The 25,834-nt window shown below is 36.9% G+C and overlaps 2 protein-coding genes across 2 annotated transcripts; both read left to right on the plus strand.

Annotated features, from left to right (window-relative positions):
* Positions 1–14,366: 14,366 nt before the first annotated feature.
* On the plus strand, positions 14,367–15,356 carry LOC122295567 (tropinone reductase-like 1). The gene has a single exon (XM_043104645.1). It carries the CDS (start codon positions 14,696–14,698, stop codon positions 15,095–15,097), a length of 402 nt encoding a protein of 133 aa, XP_042960579.1. The 5' UTR covers positions 14,367–14,695; the 3' UTR covers positions 15,098–15,356.
* Positions 15,357–15,605: 249 nt separating this feature from the next.
* Positions 15,606–16,301, plus strand: LOC122296919. The gene is made up of 2 exons (XM_043106715.1): positions 15,606–15,702; positions 15,772–16,301. The coding sequence occupies exons 1-2, from the start codon at positions 15,606–15,608 to the stop codon at positions 16,299–16,301; spliced, it is 627 nt and encodes a 208-aa protein (XP_042962649.1).
* The last annotated feature ends 9,533 nt before the right edge of the window (positions 16,302–25,834 follow it).

The following is a 25,834-nucleotide window of genomic DNA, read 5'->3' on the forward strand; positions in this document are numbered from 1 at the left end:
GTTTCTACTTCTTCTTTATGTCACTTTCGAGGTAATCCATCTACCAATGTACTGAACATTTTGAAGTATAAATTTAGTCTTCCAATAAAAGGAAAAATAGACTATGGTTTAGTTTGTGAGCCTTATCAAATGTCAAGAGTAAAAGCATTTCTTTCATTTCTTCAGATCGTGCATCTACTGCCCCTTTTGAATTGATACATTCTGATTTATGGACATCCCCTGTCACTTCTTTGAGTGGTTATAAGTGTTATGTAATTTTCATTTATGACCATACTCGATTCTCTTGGATGTATCCTATGCACCACAAATCTGACACTTTTACTTATTTTGTCAAATTCAAATGCTTGGCTGAAAATTTTCTGTCCACCGAGGTCAAATCCTTTCAAAGTGATGGTAGAGAAGGGTTTATGTCCAAACAATTTTGCCACTTTCTAGACTCCCATAGTATTCTCCACATATTTTCTTGCTCATACACACCTGAACAAAGTGATCTTGTAGGACGTAAGCATAGACATCTTGTGGAAATGGGGCTTGCACTTTTGGCACACTCACACTTTCCTTCTCAAATATTGCATTGATGCTTTCAACACAACCCTATATCTCATTAATAGAATGTCTACAGTGGTGCTGCAATTTCAATCACCATATCCCAGAACTTCACCAAGATCTCTAACTTTAGCTATATTAGATAATCATGCATATTCCATACAACCTATCTATAAATGCATAAATGGAAAGTCAACTTTGTAAAATTAATATTCTCACAAATCATGAGATTCACTTTGTTAGCATACTCCGTATGTAATTACTCACACATATTGTAAACAATTTGTTGAGAAATATAATATTATTCTCTACAATCTCTACTTTAATCTTTTATATAGTTACCCCATCATATAAATTCGCGTAGGAATAATTTTACTTATTCATAAAAAAATTAAATTACTTTTTGCTTTTTTTATAAAAATTGTAAACTAATTTGAAATACATCGTGATCTCCCTCTCTTACAATACTCGCATTAATGTTCAAATATTGATACTCTTAGAGCAACAATTAGCATTTTTTCCATTAATATGTTATGCAGGCGGAGACCTTTTTTTTTTTTTTTTTTTTTTTTTGGAAAATGAGGATGGAACCTGTGACGCCCCCAAATTCCGTTTGGGATTGGACGGACATTTGAAGCGTCGAGACATGCAACACAAGGTTACCTGCCCCCGTTCATGACATATAAGATGCAATAATCCTAACATGCATCTAACATTATGCAATATTCGCAGCGGATAATTTTTTTCTTTAGCAATACTATGCACCAAATTAAAATATCCCAAATACTTAAAAACATACTTCATATATAAAGATACATTGAATAACTAAGATCACAGAACTATTCCAAAATAGTTATGATCTAAAAGTACTGGAGATGCAACTCCATCGTACAAGTAGTAATTTAACTACTATATTAACCTTAACGACGCACCGTCGTTCAGTCGACTATACCTAGTTGGTCAGCTCCTGATCTTCTTTCAGGTCCTGTAACAAGATCTACCATTCGGGGGGAATGGTAGTTGGGACTACCACAGTGAGATTTGATTACAAATCTCAGCAAGTTAACAAAAAACTTCCATACAGACTAATGATGCATGGATGACAGTAAAAGCATAAATGCATAATCAAATTCATAAGTAATTAAAGCATAACTTAGTGTACAACATAACATAATTGACATAGCTTAAATTGAATCATGAAGTGAACTTGACTTAGCATGAACTTGCTCTGAAACTTGAATTAACATGAAAAATACATACTCCACAGTTGTTGTGGCCCCATGTATTCTTCACAAACTTGACTTAACATTAAAAATACATACTCCACAGTTGTTGTGGCCCCATGTATTCTACACAAACTTGACTTAACATGAAAAATACATACTCCACAGTTGTTGTGGCCCCATGTATTTTACGCATCACATTTGTAGTTAAATACATACTCCACAGTTGTTGTGGCCCCATGTATTCTACACAACTTGACTTAACATTTAAAAATACATACTCCACAATTGTTGTGGCCCAATGTATTCTACACAAACTTGACTTAACATGAAAAATACATACTCCACAGTTGTTGTGACTCCATGTATTCTACGTGTAAATACATACTCCACAGTTGTTGTGGCCCCATGTATTCTACACAAACTTGACTTAACATTAAAAATACATACTCCACAGTTGTTGTGGCCCCATGTATTCTACGTGTAAATACATACTCCACAGTTGTTGTGGCCCCATGTATTCTACGTGTAAATACATACTCCACAGTTGTTGTGGCCCCATGTATCCTACATAAACTTGACTTAACATGAAAAATACATACTCCACAGTTGTTGTGGCCCCATGTATTCTATGTGTAAATACATACTCCACAGTTGTTGTGGCCCCATGTATTCTACACAAACTTAATATGAAACGTGACTGGAATACGAAAGGATTGAAGCCCTAACGTAACATAACGTGATTTGAACATAACTTGAAATACATGACCAACTTGAGATAGAAACATTTCATAACATGGCATAACATATAACAGACAACATATTTAACATGACATACTTGTAATGTACAGTAATACATGACAGAATATATTATGTAACAGATAAAAATTGATGACAGAATAAATTCTGTATAATAGACAATTACGTGATAACTTGGCTTGGCATGGCATGACATATTTGATAACATACATACATACACTGTAGTTCCTTTACTTAGCACACATACACAGTAGACTGCTAGTAAGTTAAAAGCTAACTTACCTCGATCTCCGCGTTTCTTATAAAACTTCAAGTGCGATCACGAGGAACTGTAATTAGTGATTCTAAAAGTTAGAACTAAATCACTAATAATTTGAAATATGGAAAATACTAACTTAAAGAGTAAAATTTTCATTTTACTCTCTACATGTGGGAAAATGACCGTTTTACCCATAACTTAAGGATTTTGCATACTAACTCCAAAAGTTTCCAAAATTTACATTCATCATGTAAATTTTGTTCTAAACTTAAATATCAACTTAGAAAAATTTAAAACAAAACATAACTATGAAGAACACATTATGGCCGAAACATCCATAGGCCATTTCCATTGATTTTTGTTGCAATTCCTTCAAATTTCAAAACTCATGCTTAAACCAAAATTTTGCAACAAACATCTTCCAATCCTAAGTTCAAAATCATACTTAAAACATCCATTTAGAAAAAGCTAATAATTAACACCAAACTTTTTTGTAAAAAGATCCAAGCACTTGAATCACAAGTTTTGACATTAAATCAAAACATCTCCAAGAGTTTCAAAAAATCAAATCTTACTTCTAACATATTCATAATATCATCCTAACATCAACCATGCTTTAAATCATCAAACCAAAGTCACCAAAATCGTAAAATAACATTTGGAGTTTTTGGTTTTACACTTAATCCAAAAACAGAAACTTTTTCCTCAACTAGTTTTGATAAATATCTTGATCTATGACTTATAAATATATGATCTTCAAACCAAACCATCACATGGTTTAAAAAGATGTCCTAAAACATATATAAGCTTCTAATTCAAGATCACATGGTTAGAAATTAACCAAAACATAAATTTAGCCAAGAATATCCACACTTTGGCTTGTTTGAATATCTCTTTGCATAAAATTTCATATCTTTGAAACTAACATCAAATATCTTCAAAATAATAATATAAAATGTATATAAGATACTTAGGATCCTCCAATAAAATTATTAAAGTCATTAGAATAGGTTTAGACCACCAAAGAGTTAAACTTTCTCAAAACAGAAACTGTTTTTCTTCTTCCAGTTTCTAAGTTTCTAAATCTAAGTAAATCTTTCATCAAAACCTTTAATCATGCAAAAATCCTCAACCAATAGTCACATATACATGTTAACAATACTCCATAAAAATTTCGGACCAATATCTATCCATTAGCTTGGTCAAAAACTCCAAACTATAACATATTCTCCAGTTTATCTCCCAGAATGACCTTTCTATAGTTTATACAATATTTGACTGACCAAATGATCTTCAAATGAGGCAAATAAGATATCCATGTAAACTAGACTCAAAAAGGAACAACTTATATGAAGGAGACTTTATGATAAAACACTTACAACAGCTTCGAAATAGGCGTGCAAAAGACCTCCTAAAAGCTGTCCGAGAGAGAGTGTTTGATAATCTTTTATTGGAAGGTGTAATTAGATAATTTCGTGGGGAGAGGTGGCTGGAGATAATTATGGATGAGATATGGAAGAAATGAGGCTGGAGTTGAGAGTTGAGTGTAGTTTTCTCCTACCCAAAATATCTATAAAAGATTATCTCATAATATTTTATCTAATAATATCTATAAAAATCAACTCAAAATATTTTTACCCAATAATATTCATGAAAATTACCTCAAGATATTTCTTTTTATCCAATAATATCTACAGTTTTAAACAGACGTTTTGACCGAAAATATGAAAAAATGTTATTGCGCCATAAGACTTTAAATAACCCTCCGAGTCTAATGGCACAAACCATAATACATTTTGACACTTCTAACTATCTCCAATAATCAAAAACACACTTCTGATACCATAGTAAATAATAACACTAACTATGTAATTAGACAAAAACCTATATGATTAATGGATTCGTGAAAACTTATGGGGTTTTCACGAGGTTCTTAAAGTTAATAGAAATTTCACAATTAAATTTCTAGCGGGCTGTTACAATCTCCCCTCCTAAAAAAAAGATTTCGTCCTCGAAATCGAAGTAAGTAAGAAATAGCAATTTAATGAAGAGGTGTTGCTTACCAACCTATTGTCTATCCCGTATATATATGCCTTCGAGATTATGTCATTCCTTAACTCTCTTACTTAAATCAACAATTAGATTATACTTCTTTGCACAAGGTTGGCCAAGTTGTAACGACATACTCTCCAAACCTAAAACTTTAAGTAAATAATCTTCCGAAACTCTTCTTTAAAAAAACATAGGTGATATACTTTAAATGTTCTTGTAAATACCATAGTTAGTAAAGAATTCATCAAAATTAAACCGTTAACCTCTCTCTCTCTCTCTCTCTCTCTCTCTCTCTCTCTCTCTCTCTCTCTTTTAACAAAATCGGTGGCACTCTGTTTTAGACCAGACAACTCTGATCCGCGTGATTTTTATAGGTCTTCTGTAGTTGTCAGGCGCCGCATAGCTATGACACTACTTTGTTCTTCTGTAATTGTCAGGCACCGCAGCTATGATACTACATTGCCCTTGTCTTTTGTAGAGAAATGATTCACGAGAGATAATTCGTCATAATTTTCTCTATAAAAGAATTATTCAGTTCATTTTCTTTCTCATCTCATCTTCTTCACTTTTCTGAAATTAATCTGCATTCTTACTCTGCAATCTCTTTCTGCTTACTCACTTTGCAATGGCTCAGCAATCTTCTCATTGCCAAAACATGAGGTATTCTGCACCTCGTTCCTCAGTTGTTTCTGCTTCTTCCATAGGTGCTATTATGCAATCAAATAATGATCTGACTAATAAGTCAGAAAATGAACTTATCTACGAGCTTGTGAGTCTCGGTACTCGATACTCATCAGCCATTGTCGCATATTCTCAGAGACTGCAATCCAGGACTGGTGGGGTTGACAAACTCCACGAGAGTATTTCTCTACTTCAGAGGCTTCTTATGGAATCCAACATGAAGATAGAAGCAGTAAAGCGAGAGAACAGAGATTTAAAATCTTTGCTTAACTCTTCTTTTCGAGTGGCTACTCCTTTAGATAGGAGAGGCATGCAGATTTTTGAAGAGCAAGAACGTTTAAAGATTGAGGCAAAGAGCCTCAAATTTCTGTAATTTTGCTTTATGATAATAAAATAATACTTCACAAATATTCATATTTGTGTTTCTATCTTCTGGTATATGTTTTATGTACTCCATTTTATTTCTTTCAGGGATTTTCATATATATGACATGATCCAATGACTCATATAAATATGCATTTAATCATGCATATCCAAACTCTCAGTAATCTTCAAGTTAATAAAAACCTCAAGGAGTTCTACTGGTCTAGGACTAACTTACTTCTTTATAATCGCAACAATCAGTCATCTTCCTAGGTGGTACTTTGATAACTGACCAGTTAATAACTTAAACTTGAAACTTTCTCTCTTATGATTGTCATAACTCTTCTATCCATCATAAGTTATCAATTATTCTAACTCTACTCTTCTATCCATCATAAGTTATCAATTATTCTAACTCTAAATAATTTGTTCCTAATGTTCACATAAATCCTCAAGACCAATATTTTACTCTCCATATAATAGTCTTCAAAAGAAGATCGATCTATGTATCCATAAAGATAGTGCTTTGCCAGAAATCATTTACTGGCGGTGTGGTAATACTATTATCATAAATGAATCCTACTAAGGCTAAAGCTTCTCCTAATCAAATTACTCTTCCAAACACAATTTCTATCGTATTTTTAGAATCAAAATAATTCTCCAAATATGTGGAATACCATTCATCAATCCTACATATCCTTTCTAATATTACTAAAATGTATTCTATATCTACATTGGTATGAACAATAATACTTCTAATGACAATTGTTACTCTTACCACTAGGGTAACAATTTAACTTCCAAGCTGAATTCTCAAGCACCACAATTAATAGAAACAATGACTCGTTTGAATCAAACAATGTACAATTTACCAACTCCAATGACTTGACCTACTCCAAAATAACAATAATGCAATACTACCATCAATTGCAATCAGATCAACGTTAACTATGTTTACCTCAACTAATTCTTCATCCATCGGGAAAATTCTGATCCTCTTGATTGTTATCTCCCTTAGGATTCCGAGGTATTCTATCACGAGTCATGTGTCCCTTCTTGAAACACACGAGCATATATATTAAAACCACATACTACCCTTCGTACCTTAAGAAATTCAAGCCTACTGACGACTAAAATTTCAAGCCTAATGTTTGGTGCATTTCCTAAGGACATGTGGATTTACTGCCCAGAGACGTATTGCTCTGATACCACCCTGTGACGCCCCCAAATTCCGTTTGAGATTGGACGGACATTTGAAGCGTCGAGACATGCAACACAAGGTTACCTGCCCCCGTTCATGACATATAAGATGCAATAATCCTAACATGCATCTAACATTATGCAATATTCGCAGCGGATAATTTTTTTCTTTAGCAATACTATGCACCAAATTAAAATATCCCAAATACTTAAAAACATACTTCATATATAAAGATACATTGAATAACTAAGATCACAGAACTATTCCAAAATAGTTATGATCTAAAAGTACTGGAGATGCAACTCCATCGTACAAGTAGTAATTTAACTACTATATTAACCTTAACGACGCACCGTCGTTCAGTCGACTGTACCTAGTTGGTCAGCTCCTGATCTTCTTTCAGGTCCTGTAACAAGATCTACCATTCGGGGGGAATGGTAGTTGGGACTACCACAGTGAGATTTGATTACAAATCTCAGCAAGTTAACAAAAAACTTCCATACAGACTAATGATGCATGGATGACAGTAAAAGCATAAATGCATAATCAAATTCATAAGTAATTAAAGCATAACTTAGTGTACAACATAACATAATTGACATAGCTTAAATTGAATCATGAAGTGAACTTGACTTAGCATGAACTTGTTCTGAAACTTGAATTAACATGAAAAATACATACTCCACAGTTGTTGTGGCCCCATGTATTCTACGTGTAAATACATACTCCACAGTTGTTGTGGCCCCATGTATTCTTCACAAACTTGACTTAACATTAAAAATACATACTCCACAGTTGTTGTGGCCCCATGTATTCTACACAAACTTGACTTAACATGAAAAATACATACTCCACAGTTGTTGTGGCCCCATGTATTTTACGCATCACATTTGTAGTTAAATACATACTCCACAGTTGTTGTGGCCCCATGTATTCTACACAACTTGACTTAACATTTAAAAATACATACTCCACAATTGTTGTGGCCCCATGTATTCTACACAAACTTGACTTAACATGAAAAATACATACTCCACAGTTGTTGTGACTCCATGTATTCTACGTGTAAATACATACTCCACAGTTGTTGTGGCCCCATGTATTCTACACAAACTTGACTTAACATTAAAAATACATACTCCACAGTTGTTGTGGCCCCATGTATTCTACGTGTAAATACATACTCCACAGTTGTTGTGGCCCCATGTATTCTACGTGTAAATACATACTCCACAGTTGTTGTGGCCCCATGTATCCTACATAAACTTGACTTAACATGAAAAATACATACTCCACAGTTGTTGTGGCCCCATGTATTCTATGTGTAAATACATACTCCACAGTTGTTGTGGCCCCATGTATTCTACACAAACTTAATATGAAACGTGACTGGAATACGAAAGGATTGAAGCCCTAACGTAACATAACGTGATTTGAACATAACTTGAAATACATGACCAACTTGAGATAGAAACATTTCATAACATGGCATAACATATAACAGACAACATATTTAACATGACATACTTGTAATGTACAGTAATACATGACAGAATATATTATGTAACAGATAAAAATTGATGACAGAATAAATTCTGTATAATAGACAATTACGTGATAACTTGGCTTGGCATGGCATGACATATTTGATAACATACATACATACACTGTAGTTCCTTTACTTAGCACACATACACAGTAGACTGCTAGTAAGTTAAAAGCTAACTTACCTCGATCTCCGCGTTTCTTATAAAACTTCAAGTGCGATCACGAGGAACTGTAATTAGTGATTCTAAAAGTTAGAACTAAATCACTAATAATTTGAAATATGGAAAATACTAACTTAAAGAGTAAAATTTTCATTTTACTCTCTACATGTGGGAAAATGACCGTTTTACCCATAACTTAAGGATTTTGCATACTAACTCCAAAAGTTTCCAAAATTTACATTCATCATGTAAATTTTGTCCTAAACTTAAATATCAACTTAGAAAAATTTAAAACAAAACATAACTATGAAGAACACATTATGGCCGAAACATCCATAGGCCATTTCCATTGATTTTTGTTGCAATTCCTTCAAATTTCAAAACTCATGCTTAAACCAAAATTTTGCAACAAACATCTTCCAATCCTAAGTTCAAAATCATACTTAAAACATCCATTTAGAAAAAGCTAATAATTAACACCAAACTTTTTTGTAAAAAGATCCAAGCACTTGAATCACAAGTTTTGACATTAAATCAAAACATCTCCAAGAGTTTCAAAAAATCAAATCTTACTTCTAACATATTCATAATATCATCCTAACATCAACCATGCTTTAAATCATCAAACCAAAGTCACCAAAATCGTAAAATAACATTTGGAGTTTTTGGTTTTACACTTAATCCAAAAACAGAAACTTTTTCCTCAACTAGTTTTGATAAATATCTTGATCTATGACTTATAAATATATGATCTTCAAACCAAACCATCACATGGTTTAAAAAGATGTCCTAAAACATATATAAGCTTCTAATTCAAGATCACATGGTTAGAAATTAACCAAAACATAAATTTAGCCAAGAATATCCACACTTTGGCTTGTTTGAATATCTCTTTGCATAAAATTTCATATCTTTGAAACTAACATCAAATATCTTCAAAATAATAATATAAAATGTATATAAGATACTTAGGATCCTCCAATAAAATTATTAAAGTCATTAGAATAGGTTTAGACCACCAAAGAGTTAAACTTTCTCAAAACAGAAACTGTTTTTCTTCTTCCAGTTTCTAAGTTTCTAAATCTAAGTAAATCTTTCATCAAAACCTTTAATCATGCAAAAATCCTCAACCAATAGTCACATATACATGTTAACAATACTCCATAAAAATTTCGGACCAATATCTATCCATTAGCTTGGTCAAAAACTCCAAACTATAACATATTCTCCAGTTTATCTCCCAGAATGACCTTTCTATAGTTTATACAATATTTGACTGACCAAATGATCTTCAAATGAGGCAAATAAGATATCCATGTAAACTAGACTCAAAAAGGAACAACTTATATGAATGAGACTTTATGATAAAACACTTACAACAGCTTCGAAATAGGCGTGCAAAAGACCTCCTAAAAGCTGTCCGAGAGAGAGTGTTTGATAATCTTTTATTGGAAGGTGTAATTAGATAATTTCGTGGGGAGAGGTGGCTGGAGATAATTATGGATGAGATATGGAAGAAATGAGGCTGGAGTTGAGAGTTGAGTGTAGTTTTCTCCTACCCAAAATATCTATAAAAGATTATCTCATAATATTTTATCTAATAATATCTATAAAAATCAACTCAAAATATTTTTACCCAATAATATTCATGAAAATTACCTCAAGATATTTCTTTTTATCCAATAATATCTACAGTTTTAAACAGACGTTTTGACCGAAAATATGAAAAAATGTTATTGCGCCATAAGACTTTAAATAACCCTCCGAGTCTAATGGCACAAACCATAATACATTTTGACACTTCTAACTATCTCCAATAATCAAAAACACACTTCTGATACCATAGTAAATAATAACACTAACTATGTAATTAGACAAAAACCTATATGATTAATGGATTCGTGAAAACTTATGGGGTTTTCACGAGGTTCTTAAAGTTAATAGAAATTTCACAATTAAATTTCTAGCGGGCTGTTACAGAACCTCCAGGTCTTTATTGAAAAGCCCTCACTTGTGACAGAGGAATACCATGGTTACAATGCCAATAGCCAATAGAAAGGAAATATAGATAAATCAACCTTAAGAAAGAAAGACAAGAACCACCAACTTCTTAATCGTAAACAAATGAACCAAAGAATCAAATAAAATAAAAACTAAAGACCCATGTAAAAACCACAACAAGCACCCAGTGGTCGTGATTGAAACTTCCAATAGCTCCAACCAAAACATCCATGAACCTTTCACAACTAAGCTAAACCACTACGATCATTGCACATAATACCCTTAAGCAAGAAAGGGATGTCTTCTTGTGCAAACCAATCTTCAGTGCAACCACTACCTCCCATCCAAGTACGGAAATCTGCTGCCATATTTCCTTCCCTAAAAACATGTTGAATCCATCAATTTATCCTTGATAACAGTCGGCCAATCTCTTCCTAAAAATCCTCCAAATACCACAAACTAAATTTTCCTTTCTTAAACCAGTTGACAACAACAAAGAATCTAGCTTGAGAATAATATTATCAAATCCCATATTCTTGCATTTTTGAATACCAATCAACAAAGCCATTAGCTCAACTTGATTATTAGAGGTCCTACCTGTGCTAGCAGCAAAGGTGAATTTCATGTTCCCATTTTCATCACACAGGACCCTATTGACACCCAACTCACCTTGATTATGTAAACTACTACCATCAACATTTATTTTAAACAACCCAGGATTGAGATAGTCTATCGAAGCACCCCCTTTCTAAAAACTCTCTCCCTTCTCTCTAAACTCTCCCAAGTTCCAAATCCGACTAAAGGGGGTGGGAGCTTCGGCTCCCCCTTCCTTTCCTTGAGTGTTTCTATTCCTCTAATTCTTGAGTGTTTCTATTCCTTCTCTTCATATTTTGACCCGAGTGAGGTGATGAGCTACTAGATAGGATGCAATCTTGGGCAAGTGCTGGTCGAGAGTGGCAAACAATGTTACGACCGGTGGTCGTATGACCAGCCTCTACAGTGGAGGCTACTGGTGGTCCGTGCGCGTGCTGGGTGCTCGTGCCGTCTGGCTCATACCAGTGCTTGTGGCTCTGTTGTTTTTTTGTGTTTTGTAATGTAGTTTTTGTTGTTTTGCTATTAATAATGTAGAAATAGGCTATTGGACTTAGTGTCCATAGCAGCAGTGTCCTGTACTCTGCCTCATTGGGAGGATGGAGGGGGCTATTCAGTTCTGTTTATACAAAGCGCTCTCTCTTTGTTAGGAGAGAGTTATTGAAAAGTTAAGTTTGCCACTATGTGTTCAGGGATGCCCTAGAGCAGATGCGTAGTTTGGCTTATAGTCTGGATTTTTCTATATTGATAAGTCACAATTGTAACTTTGGTTTATTGAATAAATTGAAGTCTATTTTCATCCAAAACAAAACCACCCAGGACCTAGTTTCTGCCAAGATATTGCAATAAATTTTTCTTAACTTCTAGTATTAACCGGTAGCTGTAACATGTTCAACACATCAATGTCCCTTTGTCCCAGCTGAGAAACGACCTTTAACTTGATATCAACCCAGTTATCCAGTATTAACATAATGCCACAAAGAATCAATGGAATCCTTTCTTCCTTCCATTCTATTGAACATCTCTAACATCACAAATTCCAAGTGATGATAATAGGAATTAAATCAAGTAAAATACCAACTTGCAATGACCTGGAAGTACGTTGAAACAAAGCCTCAACCATTTATCTCCATTATCGATTAGCCACATATGGAATTCCCAGAGTAATGGAGCTAAATTTCCATAAAGCCGTATCAATTTTGACCCCTTGAAGAATATGGTTTAAGTCTTTAAAAGCACCATTTGGACAGCACTCACATTTGGAGACAGGGGAATTCCAATTCGCCGAATACGTTCATCAGCACTTAAACTTTTTGATAAGGCTTTTCACATCAAAATTGAAAATTTCTTTAGCAAAGCAGCATGCCATATCCGCTCCGACTACTATATTTTTGGAGCTACTACACATAAAAAATTCCACGCACTATTGGTCATAAAGGAACCATCCGATGTACCCAACCAAACCGCTAGTTGATCCGAGTCACCTCTTGTACCACCAATCTTAGACACAATTAAATCCGCTTGCTCTTGCCCCACAAAAAAAAAAAAAAAATGCAAGTTTGAGATTTTATTGAATTATTTAAACATAGATCGACCTCAAACCCATAAAGCTTTTGGCTTTTTCCTCGAGCACATTAGGCTCTATTTGATGTCAAGAGCATTTCAGATCATCTTTGAATTAATAATAGTAAAATAATTTATGAATAATAGTGAACCCCAAGGGGTTGGCCCAAGTGGTGAAAGCCTTGGTCTTGGGGTTTCACTCCCTTCAAGATCCAAAGGTTAACATCTCATGGGTGCAAACAATCATTTGGAGCCACACCTCCTAGTGAAAAGTCATCGATTTAACCAATTCCGATCTGTGTAGGGAAACTTCTGAAGGTGCAATGCATGGGATTAGAGTTTTGCTTTGCAGGGGTGTGTCTAAAGGGCCCTACCTTGGAAATGTTTCCCAATATATAAAATTTATGAATAATAATGAAGTAATCTAAGAAGTTCTTATATAGAACAATTGTATTCTCAACAACGTCTTGGTGCCTCTTTTGGGTCAAATTACTCTGATTAATACAATTATGCATTGGAACGGCCAGTCTTATGTCCATATGCATGTATATCCTTATATATCATGTATGTATGTCCATATGCATGTATATCCATATATATCATCTATGTATATGAATATATTCTCTTTCAGAGCTCATAAATTATATCCCCTGAAATCGACAACTGTATATATATTATGCTGATTCAATTAGTAGGATTACTATTCAACAATTTCAAAGAGAGTTTCTGATCCCTAATCACGTACGTATACGTAATGGTTGAATGGTTCTATCCTCCAAAAACAATATTTAGGAAAATTTCAATTGGAGACATGAGCTTGATAATAAGAAAACAAATTATCAGAAGACATTGGGATTATATATGTATAAATATATATAGATGTCGACAATTTCTTGTTTAATTCAAACCGACAATATGCCCAACGATACTAATTGTCGATTGTGATCAGATGCATGATTATAATCTCCACAAACATGCAACAACAACAAACTTAATTAATTTTTTTTTAAGGTCTTATATATAATGTTTACTGGATTAGTAGTATTGAGCTGGACGATATCTAGGTACAGTTTCTGGCTTTAAATAGCAAAGCAGCAACGTGGGAAAACCTCAAGAGATCGAACAAGACAGCTCAAGGCTTCCCTGTTGAGTAAGGAAAAGATGAATTCTATTTCATCAGTACCTCCCCGCAAAAGGTAACCTAATTAGCACCATATTTCTTGTTTCTATTGGCAAGAAAAAAGAAAAGTATTAATTTGCTAGCTATTATTGAAAAGCCTAATCTATATTAATTTTTTGTTTTTTTACTTATTCCTATGATCACTAATATAAATATTGATGGTTGGAATTGAGGAATTTGAAGTCAACATGCATTTAATCTATTGCAACTGGTAATAATTATCCATATTCAAGCTAGAAGGCAAAGTGGCAGTTATTACAGGTTGAGCAAGCGGAATTGGAGCAAGTACAGTGCATCTGTTCCACGAACATGGAGCCAAGGTTGTTATTGCAGATATAAAAGACAACCTAGGTCAAGCCATTGTTGAAAAGCTTGGAGAAAGGGTTAGCTACATCCATTGCGATGTCTCCAATGAAGATGATGTCTGCAATCTTATTGACACCATCATAGCCAAACACGTACAGCTTGATATAATGTACAGCAATGCAGGCATCATCGACAGTCCCAAGCTATATGAGAATTCTGGACAGCACTAAAACATATATAAAATGAGTTCTAGGAGTAAACATGGTTGGCGCTTTCCTGGAAGCCAAACATGCTGCAAGAGTCAAGATACCACAGCGCAAGGGTTGCATATTATTTACAAGCAATGCTTCTGCATCGATTGCAGGGCTTTCATCTCAAGCTTATGCAGCCTCGAAAAGTGGACTTTTGGGGCTGGTTAGGAACTTGGCAGCTGAGCTTGGCCAATATGGAATAAGGGTTAATTGCATGTCACCTTATGCTGTTGTGATTAGTAGTGGAATGTTACAACAAAGTGCAGAAGAGGCAGCAAAAACCGAAATGCCAGTGAATGAAATTGGTAATTTAAAAGGACATATTCTCAAGGCAATAGATGTAGCAAAGGTAGCACTCTATTTGATTAGTGAAGATGCAAATTGTTGGAAGGAAGGCCGACTATTAGAGTAAAAGACACCTCTACTTCATCTCAGCAATCCCAAGTGCTACTTGACTCTAGCAAGGAAGAACAATGTATTGCTTAATGCCAGAGTGGTCTCCTATTCAGCATCTACCTTTTCCTCTTAATTTGTTTGTCTGTTTAATTCTAATTGATTGTATAAAAAGGGAAAGTTGTTGTAACGGCCTTGTACTCACTGCTTCTAGAAATTCTATGCACGCAATCTGCTTGCTGAAATGCCAGAATATTCTGGGACAAATTTGTCCTTAAATACCACACTGTGTAAACAATTTTTCCGATGAAATGAAATGCTTTGATTTACATTTCCTACATGGTATCAAGAGCCTTTTCAAGGACTAACGTCCATGGCTAAAATTCCTCCTCCTCCTCCTCCCCGACCTCCTGGAAAATAACACTTCTCTCCATCTCAGCTTCTTCCTCATCTCTCCCACTTTGTTACTGTCAAACTTACTCCTAAGAACTATCTTTTGTGGTGCACACAATTGTTGCCTTACCTTCATGGCTGGCGACTTTTTCACTATGTTGATGGCTCTATTACTCCTCCCTCACGTTTTCTTCCCAATTCTACCACACCCAACCCCGAATATATCACTTGGTCTGAAACAGATCAACTTATAATGAGTGCTCTCCTCCTTTTCTGATAATGTCATTACTCAAATTGTAGGAAAAACTACTGCTCGAGAGGTCTGGACCGCTGTTGAAAACTTGTTCAACTCTCAATCTCATGCTCGTGTTATTCAACTTCGCTACCAACTAGCCACCATCTCAAAAGGATCCAGCTCCATTTCTGATTACTATCGCAAGCTCAAGCATCTATCTGACATAATGAGTGCTGCTGGCACTCCTCTAACCTCTAAAGAATTTATTTCCTATTTGCTTGCAGGTCTCAGCAATAATTATGATGCTCTCGTCACGTCTATCACCACTCGTCTAGAACCGTTGTCTCCTGAAACCCTCTACAACCTTCTGCTCACCCATGAATGTCGGCTTGTCCACTCCCATCATCTTCCTGCCACAACAAATCTTTCTGCAAACCTCACCACTACCGCTCCCTCTCGTGGTCGCGGTGGTTATCACAGTCACAACCATGGTTCTCATCATGGTCATGGTTTTGGATGCACTCAATCCTTCAATCCTCCCCTTCTACCTAACACATCAACCACACCTTCCTACTCCCCTCTCCCTCATTCCTGACCCACCTACCAAGTTTGTGGTCGAGTTGGCCACACCGCTATCAAGTGTTACTACCGGTATGACCATGCCTATCAAACTAGCCCACCCCATTCCATACAAGCTCACTACACCAGCTCTCTACCCTCCCCTGATAAGACCTGGTACCCCGATACTGCTGCTATAAACCACCTAACCTCCGACATAGCCAATCTCAGTATCCATTCCAATCCTTATACTGGCGCTGAGACTGTCTGTGTGGGTGATGGTACTAAGCTTCCGATTGCTAATATTGGTGAATCTGTTCTCTCAACTCCCATTCATTCCTTTTCACTTAAAAAACTCTTGCATGTTCCCAACATCACTAAAAATTTGCTTTCTGTTCAACATTTTTGTTTAGACAACTCTGTATTCTTTGGATTTCATAGTACTTTTTTTCTTGTGAAGGATGCCAAAACCAGGAAACTTCTTCTTCGTGGTCCCATGCTTAATGGTTTCTAGACTCTTCCTCAATCTCCAGTTTCCTCCCCTGGTCATGCCTATGTTGGTGAGTGCACATCAACTTCACAATGGCACTCAAGACTTGGACATCCTTCCATGCAAATTGTGCACCACATCCTCTCCACTTATCATCTTCCGGTTACGTCTACTGCTGCTCAAACATTATGTCCTACTTGCTGTCAAGCCAAGAGCACTCAATTACCTTTTAAGTCTACTCATTTTCCTTCTTCTAAACCATTGCAATTAATATACTCCGATGTAAGGGTCCCTGCCCCTGTCCTTTCTAGAGAAGGTTTTTGATTTTATGTTTCCTTTTTGGATGATTTTACTAAATATACTTGGTGGTTCCCCTTGGTTCAAAAATCTGATGTTATCTCCACATTTATCAAATTGCAAAAAAAATGTTGAATTACAATTTAACACAAAAATAATGTCTGTTCAAAGCGATTGCGGTGGTGAATATCGCCCACTTCACACATATTTTCAATCAACTAGCATCTCTCATCGCTTAACTTGCCCCCACACACACCAACAAAATGGGGCCGTGGAATGAAAGCATCGACACATTGTCGAAACGGGTCTCACCCTTCTTGCTCATGCATCCCTCCCTTTGTCCTTTTGGGCTGATTCCTTTCACACTGCTGTCTTCCTCATAAATCGACTTCCAACTCCAGTTTTACATCACAAATCACCATATGAAAAACTTTTCTTAAAAACTCCAAATTACAATTTTCTTAGGACTTTCGGCACTAAGTGCTGGCCTCATCTCCGGCCATATAATAAACATAAACTTGATCTTCGTTCCACCCAATGTCTTTTTATTAGTTACAATTCCACTCACAAAGGGTATCGCTGTCTTCATATCCCTACAAATCGATTGTACATATCTCGTGATGTTTTTTTTTATGAAAATATTTTCCCTACTGCCAACGTTAACCCCATGTGCTCATTCCCATCCTCTCCTCAGTCCACTACCTCTTTACTCGGCCCACTATCTCTAGCCCAACCCATCATTTCTTCATTCCCCACTCAGTCAGACACACTGGCCTTTACCCAGCCCATTACCCAAACCACTACCCAATCAAACTCAAATAATATCTCGACAAGTCCTTCCCCTTTTACTGAGTCTAGCTCATCTTCTACTCCTTCCTCAAAAAACATTTCTTCCTCTGTTCCTAACAACACTACTTCCTCTCAGATTCTTACTCGATCGAAAACCAACTCTCTTCGTCCCAAACAATTCACTGATGGCACGGTGCTCTGGCCTCCACCTCGTAGTTATCTCACCCACGCCTCGCCCATTCCCGAAGAGCTCAGATCCTACACAGAAGCTTCCAAGTACCAAGAATGGCATACGGCCATGTCCACCGAATTTCAAGCCCTCCTTCAAACAAACACCTGGTCTCTAGTTCCCTCTACTGGTATTTCTAATATTGTTGGTTGTCGTTGGGTGTACAGGACTAAGCGACTCTCCGATGGCACGGTTGATAGACGGAAGGCTCGTTTGGTGGCTAAGGGGTATCATCAGTAGGAAGGGGTTGACTATTTTGAGACTTTCAGTCCCGTAGTTAAACCCACAACTATCAAGACCATTCTCTCCCTTGTTGTTTTCGAAAGCTGGACTATACGTCAGTTGGACATCAGCAATGCATTCCTATACGGAGAGCTTCAAGAATAGGTTTACATTTCCCAACCTCCTGGCTTTATCAATCTCAATTTTTCCAACCATGTTTGTTGACTAAACAAAGCCATTTATGGCCTTAAACAAGCCCTACGAGCTTGGTTTTCCAAACTTAGCATTCGACTACAAGAAATTGGTTTTATCTCTTCTGTTTCTGATTCTTCCCTCTTTATTTACAAACATGAGTCTGTCACACTTCTATTTCTTGTTTGTGTGGATGATATCATCCTCATTGGCTTAGATTCTCACACCATTCACTCGGTTTGTACCTCTCTTGGTCTCTCATTCCCTATTAAAGATCTTGGTTCTCTTAGTTTCTTTTTGGGGGTCAAAATTACTCATCTATCTACTGGTTTGCATCTCTCTCAAACCAAATACATATGTGACCTCTTAAAAAAAATGAAAATGGAACTTGCAAAGCCCGTTACCTCTCCTATGGCTGCCTCTACCTAACTGTCACTATTTGATGGACCTGACTTTGAGGATCCACCCCTCTATCAAAGCACTATTGGGAATCTTCAATACCTGTCTTTGACACGTCCTGATGTTGTATTTGCTGTCAATAAAGTCTGCCAGTTTATGCATTCTCCTAAAGTCTCTCACTGGCAGACTGTGAAGCGCATCCTAAGATATTTAAAGCACACTGCCTCCTTTGATTTGCATATCAAACCCTCTGCAGATCACTCTCTCAGTGCATTCTGACGCTGATTGGGCTGGATGCCCTGATGATAGGCGGTCCACAAGCGGCTTCTGCATTTTCTTGGAACCAACATCATTTCATGGAGCTCAAAAAAACAAACCACCATTGCTCAGTCCAGTACAGAAGCTGAGTACAAGTCCCTCGCTAATGCCACTGCTAAACTCTCTTAGCTTCAAAGTCTACTGAAAGAACTTGGTATCTTCCTCTCTAAACCTCCCACTTTGTGGTGTGATAATATCGGGGCTACGTATCTCTCTGCCAATCCGGTCATGCACTCTCGAACAAAGTATGTGGAAATTGACTTCCACTTTGTCCGAGACCGTGTTGCCTCTAAATCTCTTAATGGTGCCTTCATATCCTTCAAAGACCAAGTCGCAGACATTTTTACAAAGCCGTTGGTCTCCACTAGATTCCAATTACTGCGTACGAGTCTCAACATGGTCCCCTTGTTGGACTCACGGGGGCCTATTAGAGTAAATGACACCTCTACTTCATCTCAGCACTCCCAAGTGCCACTCGACTCCAGCAAGAAAGAACAATGTATTGCTTAATGCCAGAGTGGTCTCCTATTCAGCATCTACCTTTTGCTCTTAATTTGTTTGTCTGTTTAATTCTAATTGGTTGTATAAAAAGGGAAAGTTGTTGTAACGACCTTGTACTCACTGCTTCTGGAAATTCTGTGCACGCAATTTGCTTGCTGAAATGCCAGAATATTCTGGAACAAATCTGTCCTTAAATACCACACTGTGTAAAAAAATTTTCCGATGAAATGAAATGATTTGATTTACATTTCGTACACCGACCAAATCTTTGAAGTATTTGGTGCCATGTGGCTTTATTTTCTTGAAGTCTAGTGCCATGCAGCTTACTTATAAATCCACAAACCGATATAAGTTGATCATGTGATACATCATACACCAGCTGAACGTACGGTAACTATGACTATTATTTAAAATGTGATGAGTGATAGAGACACATGATATAGTGTTAGAAGTAAGGAGATACTCATGAATGGGCTCAAAGCAGAAAGTCACATTTTTTTATAGATAATTCTCCATTCCAACGTCTGCAAGACAGAAAGTTGGTATAAACTTATAATTATATATTTTCCATTTTGTAAAGTTGTAAGACAGATAATAATAAATTTATACAAAATTTTACCCTTGCATAAAATGAAAGGAAAATTATGTTAAAACAATGTATAGCTTTCATTGATAACTTGTCGAGATTCAAGAGACAATGTAGTGAAATAATAATGAAAGTGAGATATTTTTTCAAGATCATCCTCTAGTATAATTTGCATGTACAAGATAGAAAGCCGATATAGCTGTCTTGTAACATTGTAGGACATATAATAATAATTTTATAAAAACTTTGATGTCGCAGAGGTCGCAATACTATCATATTGAAATACAACATACTTGAATAAAAAATTGCTCAATTCTATTTCTGTTATGATTATTTATTAATTTTAGTTTTTATATATATATAGTTGATAGAAAGAATGAATTCAACTCCTGAACCTTGAGATTGGCCGGGGATATGACAAGAAATTAAAGTTGAAATGCATTAATGGAAATTGTTTTTTCCTCCATAAATGGATCAAGAGTTGAGATCTTCGTTGTTAAACTGAAAAGAGCCATTGGATTAATTATTCTGATATTGAATATATTGCATGTTGAATAATCTAGTAGGTACGTAGTTTCTCTCGTGGGATCATTGAGATCTAATTTATTCTGATATTGAATATATTGTTCAATAATCTAGCAGTTAACCAGTTGCCTCACTTCTTTCACATCCAACGTGCAGCGAATGAGAAATCGATGAAAAAATCTATTTGTGTCGATTTTAGACAATTTTTGCGATGAATTTGCAGGTTTTCTTGTAATGAGATATTTCATGCAATCTTTTCTTTGGTCGATTTAGATTAATTGAGTTTGATTTGGCTTTGCTTAAATTTCTAACGGAATTGGTTGATTTTTGACAATTTGTACAAATCTCATGCCTAGAAACCCTTCTAGTTCTTTGTTTTTTTAGTTGAATAATTAATGTAAGGAAATCTGTTAGAGGGAAAACCCAAGAAGGAGGAACAAATTAGAAATTAATCTTCAATATTGATTTTTTCTTATGATGCAATAGAGTCAAGTAGTTTTCTTTTTAAAATAAAAAATAAAAAAAAAAAGAAAAGAAAAGAAAAGAAAAGAGGACGAGGCCCCAATTTATTACTAGTCATCACTTATGGCGGAGGAATACCGTGATAATACAAAAACCCGACTAACAATCACTTCATTTACAACATAAATATGGAAGGCCTAATTTATCAAGTCGCAACATCCCCTTAACTTCGCAAGGAAGGTCATGAATCTTCAAGATATCAGTTAAATGCCCCTTAGCTCCAATTTTTGCTAATCCATTTGCCACCTGATTGAGTACTTCACAATAAGTATGATGTACCTAAATAACCATGAGGTTAGCTAAGGCCTTTGCTAGATCCCATGCATCCCTCACTGTCTAGATAGCCTCGAAGTCATTTTGCCACCAAGAACAAATCACCTTGGAATAATATTCCACTTCCACCTCAAACAAATTTAGCTACCTACAAAGTTTCAAACCATCTACTAGAGCAAAAGATGTTGCTTCTGAATTGGATCGAGTCCCATAGTGCCTATAGAAAGCAGTCACAAAACTCACATTCTCATCTTTGATAGTCCCTCCTCCTCCACTCGGGCCTGGATTCCTATAGCTAATCCCATCTATATTTAGCTTAACATAGCCTTTGGTGGGTCTTAGCCACTTTAGAATAAGGTATTTCGGTCTTTTAATAGGCAGTGAAGTTATTCCTAAATACTGCAATACATATGGATCGGATCGTTTTATGAAAGATAGATCATGCTTTGCCATCAATCTCTCAGCCAGAAAACTTTTAATCTTGAAAACAGTAGCCGCTCCTGATTCCACCATACCCTTCATGCATGCATTGCAATGCCTAATCCACAAGAACTAGCTAATGAGGGAAGGGAGAAGCCCAATCATTAAGTTGAATTGGGAGGCTAGGCTCGCCTTTCTAAACCACCAAGCAATCTGTTCCACCCAACCCCAGCAAGAAGCCTACCCATCCCTGTGATACCTACAAAGTAGCTCCACAAATGAGTCACCACCTCACCATCAAGTAACACATGGTTCAGGTCTTCAAGAGTAGGGGCACAACAACAAACACATTTGGAAGCAAGGGCTATCTTCATCTTCTGAATATTGGAGTCTATTGGTAGACCTTTGTTCATACTTTGCCACATGAAAATAGAAACCACTTTCGACAAAAGTTTATGCCAAACCCACTTTTCCCACCAAATAGTAGGCTCCCTTTCTCAGATCACCATCCAAGCTGACTTTGTAGAGAAGAATCCATTAGCAGCGGGCTTCCAAAATCAGTCGATCCAGCCCAACCTTCCTTGTCCCCACCAGAGTCAAGTAGTTTACCCTTGAATATTGGGTGGGAAAAACTCAAGGCCGGTCGGGTGGGTTATTTGCTTTTACACAATCCAATACGAATTCACCACATAGGAGGTGCAGGAAAGACACATATGCACTCAAATGCGGACCGTTCTTCTTCCCCTCCCTCTCTCCCCCGAATTATGTTCCCATTTCCTTCCTCCTTCATACGTTCCCCCTTCCTTTCCCCTTCCTCTCTCCCACAAATTCTTTAATCGTGTCCTCACCCCTCCAACTTCACCGGTGGCTTTTGACCTTCCCCACCCCATCCCTCACATGCAGCATTGATTGCAGTGATGATCTTCCCCCTTCCTTCCCCCTCCCTTCCTTCCCACATGAATATGCAACGAATAATTGTTTTCAATTTTTTTAAATGATAGGAGAAGCATTATTAATTATCAATCCCAAATCTATCACGAGAGAATAGTCATTTTTTGTTGAAAAAAATAAAAAAAGAAAATAGCCAACTATCTTTTTTTCTTTTTGTCTAGATAAGTATGTTGAGAACCTCATCTATCAACCCAAACTGAGCTTATGATTGATCCAATGTGAAGATCATGAGTACTAGCTCAATCTAAGCTAGTTATCCCAAGCTTAAAGTTATCAACTTTTATTCCAGAAGTTGATCTGCGAGAAGGATCCGATAGACCATGCATGTGGCCAAACTATCTGATCCCAATGGAAGCTAGTTTTTTACCCATAATAAATCAACGTCTCACAATTGGCCCTCCAAAGCTATTTGTAATGCATATATGCATGCATGCATCTATAAAATGCATAACTGCTTGTTAAGAACATGTCCCACCACCACAAATGCAACCGTTCACCTGTAAATATAAAGAAGGCTCCAGCGTGCTATGCTTGTAAACACTCTAATGCTTAAATCAGTAAATATATTACTCAAGTAATTCAGAATTCAAAGATGGATCATCTTTGGGGTTACCTGGTATATATAGAGGGTTCCTGTTGGATTAGATCAGCACTATATGAGATTACCTTCATGTGATGTCTATCATGTGCTGTGTTTATCTAGTTAAATCATCTCTAAACAACAAAAACAATCCCAAGTAAAGCAGCATGAAGTGTGCAGATCCTTGCTGGGCCTATGCTCTTCAATTCAGGCCTACTTACAGAGGGTTTTTATATTGGGCTTAAATACAAAATGAGCCCTCCAACTACCCATCTAATTCTCTTCGCTCCATGGCATGGGGAATTTATGTTGACAAATTTTACAAACACATTTTTATTATTATTATTACATATATTTTCTTGGTATGTACCTTGTTATGGGCCCTCTTCCCATTTCAAGCCCCATTTTTAAGCAACCCCTAGCCCATTTGCAAACCGCTAAGTACCTCGTTGTCCCTTCACATTTCTCTTTTTACATTGTTTCACATTTTCAAAAATCAAATAGTCCCTCATGATTTACTGCTGACATAGCATTGGTAAGGGTTCCGTGTGACGGTTACTTTTTTGTTCTAGTGTCAGGTCATGATGCCTACGGCTGGCATTTCATATTCGCCCCTTTTAAATACTCGTCTACCAATCTCTCCTATTCTTCCCCTTACTTACTTCCTTTCCTTATTCCCGTTATTGTCCGTGCTTTCTTCCTATTCTTGTTTCTTGGCGTTTACCCATCCTGTTTTCCTCATTTTCTTTCCATTCTCTCTCTCAAATTTCCATGGCCAAATATGGTGGCAACTCTGCACAACCTTCCCCAGCAACAGACACCCCAGTCTTTGATGGGTATGGGTGGCGTTTAGCCCTTAGATAGAAGAATTTCCCAACTATTCGGGATAAATTCTGCATCCCTAAAGATGCAGTGCTGGAGGTTCCTCCATCTAGGTGCTGTGATGACGAAGGGTTCGCAGACAAAGTTACTCTAACCACATCCTTTTTGTCTCATGGGCTGGGATTCCCATTCTGTCGCTCTCTCCATGACATCTTAGATGTACTTAATCTGGCACCTATTTAACTCCATCCCTTTACATTGAGGACTTATCTTTGCACCTGCATTATTTTTCGTATGATCTTGAAGCTCCTCAGGGATATTTACCCTACTTAACTGCTCAAGAGTTTTTGTCCTTTTACAATGTGAGGTCCGCTACCAAGGGTTATGTTGCTAGCTAGCTTTCGCAAAAAAGATAAAGGGCAGACGTTGGCTCGATTTGAGACTCGGCACTCGAATGCCAAAAGCTGGACGAGCATATTTTTCTTTATCACTGGCCAGGGTTGGGAGTTTCCTACCCTTGAAGTCCCTTTAAGAAATTTTCCAATTAGGGAGATCTGGAGCACCCTTCCTGATAAGAAGAGTTTGTTGGAGAACATGAAGCTTTTGTCAATTCAGGATCTTACCTGAATTGAAATTGTGCGCTCTTGGGCTCAAGCTCATCCCGACCAGCTTTGGACTGATTTTTTGCTAATGCCCGCCCACATTGATCGATTCCTAATGTCCCCTAACCACTTCCATGTTTAGGGGTGCTCATTCTTGATTTCGGCATAAATTCCTTTACCTAAATTTGACAATCTTCAGAGAAAGGCAAGATCGATGATCAAGCAGCTCAAGAAAATAAGGAAACAAAGAGGCGATTTGAAAAGGAAGAAGGTGAAGAGAAAAAAGAGAAGAGGAGCAAGAAAGATAGGAAGGAGAAGAAGGAAAAGAGAGAGAAAAAAGAGAGAAAGGAGAAAGAAAAGGAAGAGAAAAGCGCTCATGCCGAGGACGCCTCTCTCCCTGCTCCCAAGCAAAAAAAAACTCTAGCACCCTCAAAGGGTGACCACGTTCGAGCGCATACCCCACCAGTCACTACTACACTACACTTCCTATGCCTGGCGGTTCTCTCGTGCGGTTGCATTCTCCTGGCCTGGGAGACGTTGAGGGATTGGCTAGTTTGGCCCTCTCAGATCTAGTAGCCACCTTCCAGCTTAAGCCCCCAATAGGCTCTCACCCTGGCATCTAGTCCCATATTTGAATTCCCCATTTTTGAAGACCTGGTAGGGGAAGGTGAGCTGGATGCTGAAGTTGCAGCTGCCCTCAACTTGGACCCTGCCATGGGCAAAGAGGTTTGTCCACTTGTGATGGGAGGTCTCATTCCTTCCTTGACTGGGAATGTTTGTAAAGGTACAGCAAGTGTCCTTCCTACTGGTGGGGTGGACAGAGCTTCCGCCCCCACAAAAGACCTGCGAGAT

Source organism: Carya illinoinensis, chromosome 15 (assembly GCF_018687715.1).
Source record: "Carya illinoinensis cultivar Pawnee chromosome 15, C.illinoinensisPawnee_v1, whole genome shotgun sequence".
In the NCBI taxonomy this organism is placed as follows: Eukaryota; Viridiplantae; Streptophyta; class Magnoliopsida; order Fagales; family Juglandaceae; genus Carya; species Carya illinoinensis.

What these genes read in the sequence shown, in the direction of transcription:
- LOC122295567 (XM_043104645.1), top strand. Translation starts at nt 14,696, where the DNA reads ATGGTTGGCGCTTTCCTGGAAGCCAAACATGCTGCAAGAGTCAAGATA.
- LOC122296919 (XM_043106715.1), top strand. Translation starts at nt 15,606, where the DNA reads ATGGCTGGCGACTTTTTCACTATGTTGATGGCTCTATTACTCCTCCCT. An exon ending in AACCCCGAATATATCACTTG is followed by an intron (nt 15,703 to 15,771) that starts GTCTGAAACAGA and finishes CTCAAATTGTAG; the next exon opens with GAAAAACTACTGCTCGAGAG.